The sequence below is a fragment of the Branchiostoma floridae genome, chromosome 10, assembly GCF_000003815.2.
Source record: "Branchiostoma floridae strain S238N-H82 chromosome 10, Bfl_VNyyK, whole genome shotgun sequence".
In the NCBI taxonomy this organism is placed as follows: domain Eukaryota; kingdom Metazoa; phylum Chordata; class Leptocardii; order Amphioxiformes; family Branchiostomatidae; genus Branchiostoma; species Branchiostoma floridae.
Genome location: NC_049988.1, coordinates 2,217,393 through 2,229,559, shown reverse-complemented (window position 1 = coordinate 2,229,559; position 12,167 = coordinate 2,217,393). Strand labels below are relative to the sequence as shown.

The following is a 12,167-nucleotide window of genomic DNA, read 5'->3' as shown; positions in this document are numbered from 1 at the left end:
GGAGACTGCAATGGAGTCGAGTATAATAAGTAAATTCTACCTTAATTTTGTAGCCTGTATAGTCTACCGCGAACTGATGTTGAGACCACATCGGCACAGGCAAAAAGAAATCTTTCGTTGGTGGACAGCGGACGAGACAGGTCCTACTTGAAGACATGTCGACCTCATTCCTTCTTAAACTTAATTCTACAGCTGTCTTCAGCGATTGCAATTACCTTGTCCTTGCCAACATACCAACCTTGCTCGTAGGTCATAATAACCATCTGGCTTATCTTGGTTGTGCTGTCAGCTGTCTGTCTGTTGGCCGTCTTGCTCTTGTCGGCTTTCTCGTTGCTTCTTTCAGCTGCCTCGCTGCCATCGGCTTTCTCATTGCTCTTGTAGGCTGTCTTGTTGCTCATAAAGGCTGCCAAGTTGTTCTTGTCGACAGTCTCGTTGCCGCTGTCGCTCCTGATCAGAATCTGAAGTGGACGTTTAAACCTCTTGCTCCTCGTTCGTCAGATTTGTCGTTATTGAAGTTAGCATTAGAGCTGGTTTTGAACTTCTCTCGATTGTTTATCAATACAAAAAAATATCGCGTTTTTCCAGTCAAGCTGTTAATAAAATTCCATCTCAGTGGATGTTTTTGAAAGAATTTTCATTATGGGTTGATTTTCTCGGACTTTTCTGCAATTCAGTTTGTCCTCCAAGTTAGTCATCATGTCCTTACCAAATAGAGCATAGGGGTATAGTTCTAGTGCATCATCAAGTAGAAACAAAAACACCTAAAGCACTCCATTGACAAAGGCAGTCATATAGCAACATTGTTTCGTCATCTTCTTTTGTATGACGCTTGCGACTTTTTCTAGCTGTCACTGTCACGATAATGTCCTCCCTGCTCCGGCCACGTGGAGGACGTTTGGTTTCTTCCTCGTCTTCGCAGTTGAAAAACATGACAAGCCGACGGGAGTACGTTTCGGACGGATTTCTTGACCTGCGCCGGCCATCATCACGCACCGGCCCGGCTAGGTGCTGCTCGTGTCCCGCCACTGGTCCTGGCCCGAGGGGTGGGGCGGGTGCTGCTCGTGTCCCGCCACTGGTCCTGGCCCGAGGGGTGGGGCGGGTGCTGCTCGTGTCCCGCCACTGGTCCTGGCCCGGGGGGTGGGGCGGGTGCTGCTCGTGTCCCGCCACTGGAGCTGGCCCGAGGGGTGGGGCGGGTGCTGCTCGTGTCCCGCCACTGGTCCTGGCTCGAGGGGTGGGGCGGATGCTGCTCGTGTCCCGCCACTGGTCCTGGCCCGAGGGGCGGGGCGGGTGCTGCTCGTATCCCGCCACTGGTCCTGGCCCGAGGGGTGTGGGTGGGTCGTGTCCCGCCACTGCTGCCGTCCCGGGGCCCAATATATAATTACAGATGAAGTGAAGTTAGAACCTTTCGGTGCCTCAACGTTCTTCACAACGGCCTGTGAGGACACAGCAAAGCTTCTGTAATGCATGGTTAACTGTATTGTACCATCATCGTATTTATTAATCAGCTGTATGATTTCGGCGTCTTCCATGTGCTTCTTTTGTATTACTATATACATAACGCGTTGGGAGATTACAATGCTAATTGGCCCTTACATCTGATTTGCTTTCTTGTAATCCACCTACCTGTGTGAGAAACATCCAGATTTGTGAGGTCTAGCCTCCCGTGACTGCCATGAAGTACACCCTGTGAACAGTTCATTTGCTAGACTCTGCGCCAGTCTACCTGGGAACTAGGTCACGGCATTAACACCGTACCTAACTGAACCTCGAGAGACTCCTAGCACCCTGCTATAGTATACAGTATTGTACGATCAAGACTCATCTGTACTAATCTGTGCAACTGTTCATCTTCATCACGGTTGTCTCTGTCACTCATGCCGTCTCTCAAGTCATCACAAATCTGATCTGGTTGCACACCTAAAGCTAGTTTTCTGTCTATGTTTGCCCTGACGGAGGCGGAATAGGTTGATGCTGTGTATCCTGAAAACTTGGTTCATGACTGACTGATAATGTAGGTCACTTTCACCACCTGTGACGCGAGTTTTGTTTGTACTAGCATTCTCGCTGGACACAATAAGGCCTCCCTCAACTTGGCCCTTCTTGTTGTTTTTTTCTAGTTGTTTTCCTAGAGGGCTGTGTATGGGAACATTAGACTTTTCGATATAACGAATACCAAACAGAATTTAATGAGATTAAAATTTAATAACTAAAAATCAACATTATTACCATGACACCTGGTACAACTAAAAACCATTTTCCCACCTGTGTGGCGCTCTGATGCTCGGATAGATACTTGTGTGTCCAGTGACAACTCACTCGTCGCATACATGGCCGTTTTCAAGACACCGATTGCAATGGCTTACAGTCTGGTACGTTTTCCACGACTATGGCAGTCGTAGGTAACACGAGCAGCATTGTGTTGTATTTATTCCTTTTCAGGACATGCTTTGTCCTATCTTTCCTTTATTGACATGTGATCGACAGCAACATGCATCGACCGACAAGTTCCCATCCAAGGTGTAAAGCAGAATTATATGGGCTTTTGGCACAACTTTGTTAGCAAGTTCCACTATGTTTGCTTCTTCCGCGTCGTTGACATATTGCACGTCAACTGGAAATATGAGACCATATTGGTTTTTGAGAGCGGGTCGAATTGTATAGATGGCTTTAACGCTGTACCATCCCATTGAGAGTATTTATTTTCCACTCGGGTTTCCCTGGTTATCTTTCACCTGCTTAAGGAAGTAATCCCGCCAGGGAATAAATGCACGATAAATGTTGACACTTTTCGTGGCAAAGGTCTTTGTTACATTGCTGTGCCCTGACCGTCACTGTGTACCATAGATCTGTATATTTTTTCTGTGATTTAATTTTCCAGGTATTATTCAATGTGTTTATCAGCAATCACAATCCCTCTCGTGTGTCGAGACTGACCATGAATCGTCACGTTTTTTGTCTTGCTACGTACTTTCACTGGGATTAAAGAGGGTACTCCCTCCCAGTCTGAGTGGGCTATACGCCCTACTGCTGCCGTCTTCTTGGGCTGTGCCTCTACTTCGCGGTGCAGTACTGTAGGATGAGACTTCTGGCACTTCCCACAAATAGCCCTTTGCTTGCAGTCCCTCGCCAGGTGTGTCTTCTTCAGACATCCAAAGCACAGGCCTTGGTCTTTGATGTATTGCAGACACTCATCATATGACTTGTTTGCCAACACCCTGCATTCAGTCATTTTAGCCTAAATCTTCTGTATTCCAACCACCAATGCACCGGATACTTTACGGATCATAATTAACCCGCAGCAGGGATCCAGAGATTTGGTGGGAACATTTCCCTTTCCTAAGACTTGACCCAAAACAGACATGGTGGATTTTTCAGTCTACAAGCAGGCTTTCTAGAAATAACAAAGTTAACACTAACCTTGCAGGTATGCATCCAGTCAATCTGCACCCTGTCAAAACTCTGGCTAAACGTAGCAACCACTAAAGTATCATATCGTAAACGATGGCATTCATATGTGGCATATTACCCATGCGGCTAGGAAAGACAGGGGAATCAGTGCATCCTGACACTCCGTAGCAACCACTAAGGTATCATATCTTAAACAATGGCATACACCTGTGGCATATTACACATGAGGCTATGGAAGACGGGAATCAGTACATCCTGATAGTCCGTAGCAACCACTAAGGTATCATGTCAGAAACAATGGTATTCACCTTGGCATATTACACATGAGGCTCGTATGCTACATCAAAAGTTGTCCATCCCGCCGAAGCGTGCACGAGAACGACGTCACGTGTCGTATACAATTACATGCGATGTGCGCTTGCGCGCCATCCCTCCCCCAGAAAAGTAAGTCAGTTAGACACTTAGTTTTAAAAACTCAATTGTTGGAGTGAGCTCATCATTAAGCTTCTGGACTGCCTGGTCCCTTTCGTCAGGAGTGCAGTCCTCAGGCTTGATCTAGGTGACTGTCTGAGCCCCAGCCCTTCCTTACATACTGCCCGTATGCTACATGGTCTGACTCCTTGAGCTTCTTAAATGCAGCAAATGCATCTTTAGTCTTGATGCTCCCTGGTTTCCCTTACAATGAAAAATTAATTTGTTACATAACATGTAATTCCACAATCCATTACGCTTAAAATTATTGACAATTCATCTACATCCCAACCAACATGTTTCTTTTTAGTGAAATTGTTCCTTGCAAGGCCATTTGACCACAGGCAATGAACTAAGAATGGTTGGTGAAAAATTATTATGCTAGGAGATAGCAGTGATCATTGGTTTTGAAGGTGCAAATTTGTACACCTCTCATGAAGCTTACAATATATATTGCAAGTTAGTAGACATTTTCTACATATGGTGCGGTACATTGAATGCAAATAGCCGAGGTACCAGTGATGAAATCTTTAAAACTTCGTCAAATGCCATTAAATACATGTGAAGAAATCACTTTTGAACAAATCAAAAGCACTGCTGCGGCGCTTGGGATTAGAATTGATCTTGCGTTTCTTCGTGGGCTGTCGGTCCTTCACCATGTTTGTCATCTTGTTTCGCAGCCAGCGCTTCATGGAACACAAATACATCAACACATATCGCAAAGTATTTTTTTCACTTCCGAGCAAGGCTTTAAAATCACATGCTAGAATTACTCGAACCATTCAAGTTTGGCGGAAACAGAAGGTGTGTTTTATTCATAAAGCTCGGGCAATGCGCCCGAGCTTTAGGAAAAAAGCAACCATGATAATTAACGGTATAATGTAAAAGCTTAGGTACTTCTGTAAACCCATATAAAGAAATAGTGGAGCATTTGAGCTTCTTTACAAATCTATACTTTCGATTTTCGACTTAACAGCCTCAAACCATGACATGGGAAATATTTGGGAGAGTCAATTCTTCATAAACTTAGTCTCCATCCTACATAGAAGGCACTTGCCTATAGGCAGGAAAAATAAGATAGCTTAAAGTAATGTCAACTGGTAAGTCAGCGAGTAATAACAGCGGAACATCTGCGTGACTGCCATCAGAATATATCACAGTGTACATGGCAACTAACATTTCCACTGAAAGCGTTGAGAAAATTCTGTCACCACATTTGGCTGCGATCCAACTCTAGTACAGGAGATCCTAGCTAAATAACCTATAGAATTGCAATAACAGGCTTCGCATAAGGACAAGCCTCTGAACAATAACAGCAATTGTAACCGTAACTTATACAATACAGGTGCGTAACTGGATTGACGCACAACATGTCTGCTAGCTAGAAGTCGTATGTCTATGAAATAACCGAACTTTTATTTCATCAAAAAAGATAGCCTAAGATGGTGTAACAACAATTTGACTGCATTAAGAATCCGTGGTAAGAGGTAAACAACAACACGTGTATACTGAATAAAGTTTAAAACATGTTAACACTTCAAATATCTTCGCTCCAACATCACTAGCCTGGTCCCTACATGTAGAAAGTCCACTAGGCCGTCTGACTCAGAACCATCGTGTGGTTGGCTTTAATACTAGATTTCGTACCCATTGGCTGGCTGCTGGGCTGCGTGGCGGCACTGCTGCTAGTGCCGGGGCTGTCCTGAGACTCCTGAGAGTGAGTGGACTGAGTCTCCAAGTTCCTGTCCATGTCGGTGAAGGACCGGGGCTCGATAGGGTGCTGTGTGGGTGAGGCTCCGATCTCCCGCAACTCGGGCTCGTTTACGAAAGTCAAAGCCCCCCTGATCGCCCCACCCAAAGCAGCGCTTCCTATCAAGCCCCGGCTGCCAGATGGTGACTCCAGCTGCAGGTCCCCTCTCCCAGCCCCTGGGGCGGAGGGAGGTGCCACCTTGGCGTGCCCTGCGAAAAATAAATGGGTAACAGAATTAACGACAGGACATTGTGATGAAAGGGCCGTTCAACTTAAGCCAATGCCAATAGAATAGAAGTTAAGCAAAGTATGTTTGGTTGTAGTTTGAGGCTTCTACGCGCGCCTACCTTACTCTTCGGCTTCTTGACCTTGTCGGTAAGCCAGTCCAATTTTCTCTCGATTGTGTCCAGCTTATCCAACTTGCCCTCTATGAGGGCAAGTTTTGGGCCGAACTCCTTCATTTCCTATTAAGGGCGGGAAAATGATTTAAAGTGTTTTAGGTAGGAGACTGTTATTTACTAGCATATCTTGCGAACTTCACGAGAATTCCGTGTCAAGTTCAGTTAAAAAGTCAAGTGTGCTCCACCGACATCCCGTCAGACCCAAACTGCAAGTCTGGGCTTAGCACTCAAACAGTCGTTCCTGTCTGTGTTTGGGGTGACTCTCGTCATACTGGAAAATAATTGAGGAAATTGCATAATAAGTGTTGACAACTCCAGAGGAAACGTACCATAAAATAAGGACTACTGTTGGACTATTTTGACAAATTCTCTGTATCCCGGTTCTTACGAAGTTCTAGTTGGTCATTGATTTCTTTCAGGTGACTCCTTGATGTTCCTCTTGATGCTATTTTATGAAGTGTCGTCAGAGAGGGTACACTGACCGTCTCTACATCCAGAGTCAAATTTCACTTGTGACAGATTGCCTAAGCGGTCAAGGCGCTCGCGTCGTGGAGGCTTGTACCCCAGGATCTCTCTTAACGTTGGCTCTGTCTTCCTTCCTCGCACGAGTCGAAAGCCCGAGTCAAACGCCAATAAAAAAATTGCCCTAAATTACACAACAACAAGAACATTCAAACAAAATTACCTGAGAGCCCCCCCCCCCCCCGTCACAGTAAACGTCTACAACCTTTCCCATGAAGTCCAAATAAAACTGAAGCATGCGCAATTTGGCATATTGATACACGAACAAGCCAATTTCGTGGGGCAGACCGAATCAGATGGTTCCCGCTGCTCCCTAGGCGTTTCATGGTCTCAGCTACTGTCTTTATCGCATCGGCGACGCCATCGCCACGTGGTTTGAAGCAAGCTTTGGTGGATATTCTAGTATCAGATTTCCCTCTTGTGGGGCATGTCATCGCCATGGCTTGCCGCATACTGGCCGAACCACACGACCACGCTAATACATTTACTTGACAAGGACCGTCCACGCCTTGAGTCCCAACTTGAAGTCTTTCAGGTGTTTGTAATAAGCGTTCTTGTCGATGCCATACGGTCTACACTACGCGTTTCGACATACTTAGTCCTGTCCACGTTAAACTGGAGCTGCATTCTGTCTTCACCGATCTGAAAGTTTGCAAGGTTTTGATTAATCCACTCATCTCTGGCGGGCGCACTGAAGTAGATTGACCTTTTATCCTTGAGCATTGACTTTGTATACAAGGCTGAACGCTTATTGCGACAGCAGAGATCCATTCCAAGAACTTTGCGTACTGTGTCTGATTTTACTGTTCGTAACAGCAGTTTGCTCCTCTTCTCTGTACGACTCCAGCAGCTCGTTGAAGAGTTTTTTGCTGCCAGCCCCTTCCCCCGTGGTATTGATTTTAGACAGTAAATGCTTGGCATGGGTGATGGTGTTGACCGAACTGTTGAAAATCATGGCCAATTTGGCCAGGATAAATTGGAGCCCCTCAATTATAGAGTAGTAGAGTGCCCCCAAAGGACACACGAACCCGTCTGTCAGGGATTTGCATATAGTCAGTGCCTAAAATAAACTTTGGTCTCGTTCACCGTAGCAGTGAACGTCGGAATGTTAACATGGTTGACAACTTTAGCTTTCTCTTCTAAGGAGTTCAACGCCGCCAAGACTTTTGCCGCGGAGAAGAGTGGGGGAGGCGTCCGTACCTCCTCCAGTACTTCATCCGTGAGAAAATCCTCTGTTTAAGTAGCATACAACATTGTGAAGAGCAAATTAGCAGGTTGGAGCAATGAAGATGAGCATTTTTGACAAATTTAGAATCACAATCTGTTAGTTGCTGTTTTAAGTTTTGTATCCAAACAATGTAAAATTCACCAAGTACTTGTCAATATCTTAAGGTCCTCTGCTGCTGTACGTTTCTTAATTTGTCAAGAAATAATGCTGTTCTGTAAGCATTTAGACAATGCATTTTGAGTACTGTACCTGCATTCTGGCTCAGGGCTGTAGCTTGACCTAATGGTCAGGACCTAGAAAGGTCAGGAAGTGTGGAGGCATCATTGTGTTGCAAGTGCACTGAAATCCTGCTAAAAAGCTGATCCACGTCCTCGTGGGTATGCCCAGGCATCAAGTACCCAAGGTTGACCTACAATCAATGGAAAAGAACAAGTGTAAAATGATGGCATAATTCCTTTCATGTCACATTATCATCAACCTTAAATTAAGATTTTTGGTACATGTAACTCATACATCATGATATTAAGTCTTATGAGTCAGTACACTGCTTATTGATTTCACATATTGCAATCATCACCAAGAAGGGTCACCTGGAAATGCAAAGAAGTAAAAATTTTCCCAGGAATGGCTGTAAACTTTAAGATTTGCAAAACTACAATCCAGCTGTCATGTGTTACAATGTAATTTGAAATCATATAAATGATAGACAAAGACTAAGAGAGCAAACTTACATTACATGCCTGCTACAATGTTTACTTTGGATTTTCGTATTACATTCAATGCATTAGCCTTAGAACAAAGTTATAGAGTCTTTGTGTCTGTGAAAGTGTACCTTTTTGAAAATTCCGAGCTTTACAAGCCACACAGAGAAAGCTATGATGAACTTATTCTTGCATTCTTTTGCAGAGTTGTCCAGCTGCAAGCAAAGGGTGTTTGGCAAGTGGCCACCATAGTCCTGTTGAAAAAAAAAGCAGTTGCTATTAGTTGTAAGCATTGGATTTAATGAGACCCTTAAATGTGCAATGTAAAATACATCCCATCTGGTTCCTGAGTATTCTAGGTAGAAAATAATTTATAGAATTCTGTACACGCCTTCACGAACCCCTCTTCAAACAATATCCGGATATCTTCTTTGTGGTGGTACACTGCTGCAGCGGCTTGAAACACGATGTTGAACCGGTTTGCACGGAACGAAATCAGTTTGACAAGGCTCTTCTTGTTCTGCACCTCCTCACCATCAACGGACGTAAAGGACAAGTGTAGAAAATCCTTGAATGTCTGAATTTGGCTTCCCTCTGGCCCAAAGGCAGAACATGGTGAGCCTTTGTGTGGCGCAGTCTTTCCACTCTTATCTTGGAACTCGCGAAGATCCGCCACGCCCAGCGGCCCATCTCTTTGCCACCACACTTTTGTTTCAAGCTCAGTAAGGGCTGCATCTGCATATGTTGCAAATCCAATAAGTGCATGGAGATTGCAGTACATATGATTGATTTTTGACAAACTGTCCTGTTGCTGCGTGGTCAGTCCCCCGGTTATTTTGCCCTGATCGGTTAGAATTGCACCCACAGCCCCGTGCAGATAGAAGTCTTCATTGGCAGACTTTGACTTGATTGGGAAGGCTTCCACCCACTTGGTGTAGTAATCTGTCGCTGTGAAAAGGTATTTGTTTCCTATTGGTGTTTCTGGTAGACATGTTAGGTCCACGCCTTTCAAATCTCAGGACCTCGTCACACTCGTCACCAGTGTAAACGATACAATACATTCAACACAGTCCAACTACACGAGTTGCTAATATAGTGTAAAATGTAATAAGAAACCAGGAATATATCTACTCGATACTGCTGCAGCCTCTGGATGCTTGTTACTTGTCGCCCTCTCCGACAGGAAATGGTTCATTCTCTCGTATATGTACATCCAGTAAGATTTGGTTGGACCATAATTTGCTATGTATGGCGTTATGTGGGGCATCCAATGGACATCAAGGTCTAGAAGAAAAATAATCGGAACAAGAACTTGTAAGATTTCGTAATCAGAACAGACCACAGAAAACGATTGCAGTTCTGGTATGTCATTGTTATGTGTCGATTCCAACAAGCTTGTCCTGAGAGCTGTCGGTCAACCCGTTGCGGTATTATTGTTTTTATCTGAATTCTTACCCAGCTCATCTATAGCCTCCGCATCAATCAGACCAGCGTGCGAATACTTCATGTGACACTGAGGAAACAGCATGAAAGGGTGTTTTTCAGCTGCTGCCTCTACTGCGGATGCTTCTTCTGCAGCATCCTTCTCCTCACTCTTCTGTGTGGCAGCACTCTTCTGCACAGTCGTCTTCTCCTTCGCAGTCTTCTTCGCCTTCTTACTCTTCTGTGTGGCAGAACTCTTCTGCACAGTCGTCTTCTCCTTCGCAGTCTTCTTCGCCTTCTTACTCTTCTGTGTGGCAGAACTCTTCTGCACAGTCATCTTCTCCTTCGCAGTCTTCTTTGGCGCCTTCTTTGGAGCCACAGCCTCTGTGGACACAATGTCAGCACATTTCAGGCCAGCGATCAAACCAACCAGTCTTATCTAGCTTTCAACTGATTTTAAACATCTGCTTTGAGACTGCATAGTTTTAGTTTACAGGGGGATTGATGGAACTATGGACGTTCCATTCAGATTTTCAATTGTCTAATTATTTTGTAGAAATGAGCCTGATGATGTTTCAACAGATTTCATCAAATGCGCTGAATGAACCAACGTTAAAGCTACTTCACAGAAGATTAAGACAATACAATTTTCCTACCATTTCTTTACATTATAGTATGTTAAATCAATGACGTTTTATCCGTATTACGAAATTCGCATACCGATATCCAGGGAGGATGTTACAACATCTTAGACGCGTGAACTGGGGGAATCCGGGAACCACGAAACATGTTATAAAGTGCCTGCGGTTTGACTAAAAGATGCAATACCACAAAATGCTAGTACCACAATAATCTGTAAATACAGAAATGTTCGCGGTGCATGAATTGCGTCCAGTGGAACATTCATACTGGTGGTGCAGAATAATCTCCAACCGAATCCTTACAGATACAGACTGAGAAAGAAATTGTAGTCTTACCTTGCCTACTCTACTCAAAAATACAATCTGGCTTGTCTCCGTGACTGTTACACTCCTGTTGCCTTTCACTTGTTAACTGACTATGTCTCCTAAGACAGATGATGGTAGAGGGGAGAGTGACAGCGATGGCAAACATGTAGATTTTGTAGATCTAGTCTACCAGAATACACCATGTAAGCTGCTCTATGAACGTAGAACTGTCGACGCGTAAACTGGGGGAATCCGGGAACCACGAGACGTTGATAACACTGTAAGGGGAGGATGACTTTGTCCCACCATTCCAAATTAAGCAGTATGTTGAGGGATGAGGCTGTATCTTTGACTCAATTTTCCTCTTGTAGTCGAGACACCAAGCTTGTAGATCATCCATGCAGAATATAAGAGATAGCAAGATAGAAACAGTGAGAAAACGTGTACACTGCGGATAGAATTACCTTCAACTGACTTATAACGTATTGTCCGCCAGGAAATAAACGTATTGTTATGTCATAGATATTATATGTAGCTAGAAACAATTTTTTTTATCTTGTTAACCGATACATAGTTCTAAACACAACATTTCATCAAGGTTAGTATTCTACTACAAGCAGGCACCATTGTTGGTATACTGTGAAGAGGTCCATTTCCACTGTTTTCCATTGTCTCCTTTAACTTCAGTTACTGTGAATTCTCGTGTTTCTGGCAGGTTTAGCATGCTGCAATTTTTTTGTATATTCCTGGCCATTACACAGCTGATTTGGCTCGTAATAACGTACACTTCTCTACTCCCAAGTGCCCCTGGGAATGGGAATTACATTCTTGTGGTTTTTGCAAGCTATATGTACTTGAAGGACAACATTGTGGGAAAAATGATGCAATTGAGGACCTCACTTATATTATGAATGCTATACTTCCTTCAGATAAGTCTATTTCTGTTGTTTGGGTTAGAGGAGGAGATGATCACCTATTAGTAAGATTTATGCAAATGAGGACGTATTTTGCATACTGAATGAGAAGCACATAATGTATCAGTTTAATCAGGTTAAAACATTGAGCAATTTGAGGTATGGGGTTGCGGGACTGTAGGTTTTCTTTGTCTTGAAAAACATGATCATACATCATTGCATGCTCTACAAATTATTCTGACCTCCTCTTCAAGCCCATATGTAAGTCCTGGGTACCCGGGTTTGAATACTCTACAACATGATGTTGTGCCATTCACTTTCCTCACTTCACTCTGGAAATGAGTACCTTAGCTTTGGTCTTTTAGCTAGAATGTAATTGCAAGTCCTGTGTTTGGGGAGAGCC

The 12,167-nt window shown here is 44.1% G+C and overlaps 1 protein-coding gene across 3 annotated transcripts; it reads right to left on the bottom strand.

The window, feature by feature from the left end:
• Window positions 1–7,158: 7,158 nt before the first annotated feature.
• LOC118423786 lies at window positions 7,159–11,382 on the bottom strand. 3 transcript variants are annotated; one of them, XR_004832114.1, is made up of 3 exons: window positions 10,881–11,382; window positions 9,613–10,287; window positions 7,159–8,735 (listed from the first exon to the last, which is right to left on the bottom strand). XR_004832114.1 is itself a non-coding variant. In XM_035832010.1 (3 exons), exons 2-3 carry the CDS (start codon window positions 10,238–10,240, stop codon window positions 8,665–8,667), a joined length of 375 nt encoding a protein of 124 aa, XP_035687903.1. In that variant the 5' UTR covers window positions 10,241–10,287; window positions 10,881–11,382; the 3' UTR covers window positions 7,159–8,664. The 3 variants fall into 3 exon arrangements, 2 of the variants coding, with proteins under 2 accessions (XP_035687903.1, XP_035687904.1); XM_035832010.1 differs by having other exon boundaries at window positions 9,937–10,287; XM_035832011.1 differs by lacking the exon at window positions 10,881–11,382 and having other exon boundaries at window positions 9,937–10,645.
• Window positions 11,383–12,167: the final 785 nt, after the last annotated feature.

What these genes read in the sequence shown, in the direction of transcription:
- LOC118423786 (XM_035832010.1), bottom strand. Translation starts at nt 10,240, where the DNA reads ATGACTGTGCAGAAGAGTTCTGCCACACAGAAGAGTAAGAAGGCGAAG. An exon ending in GGAGGCTATAGATGAGCTGG is followed by an intron (nt 8,736 to 9,936) that starts GTAAGAATTCAG and finishes TTTTTTCAACAG; the next exon opens with GACTATGGTGGCCACTTGCC.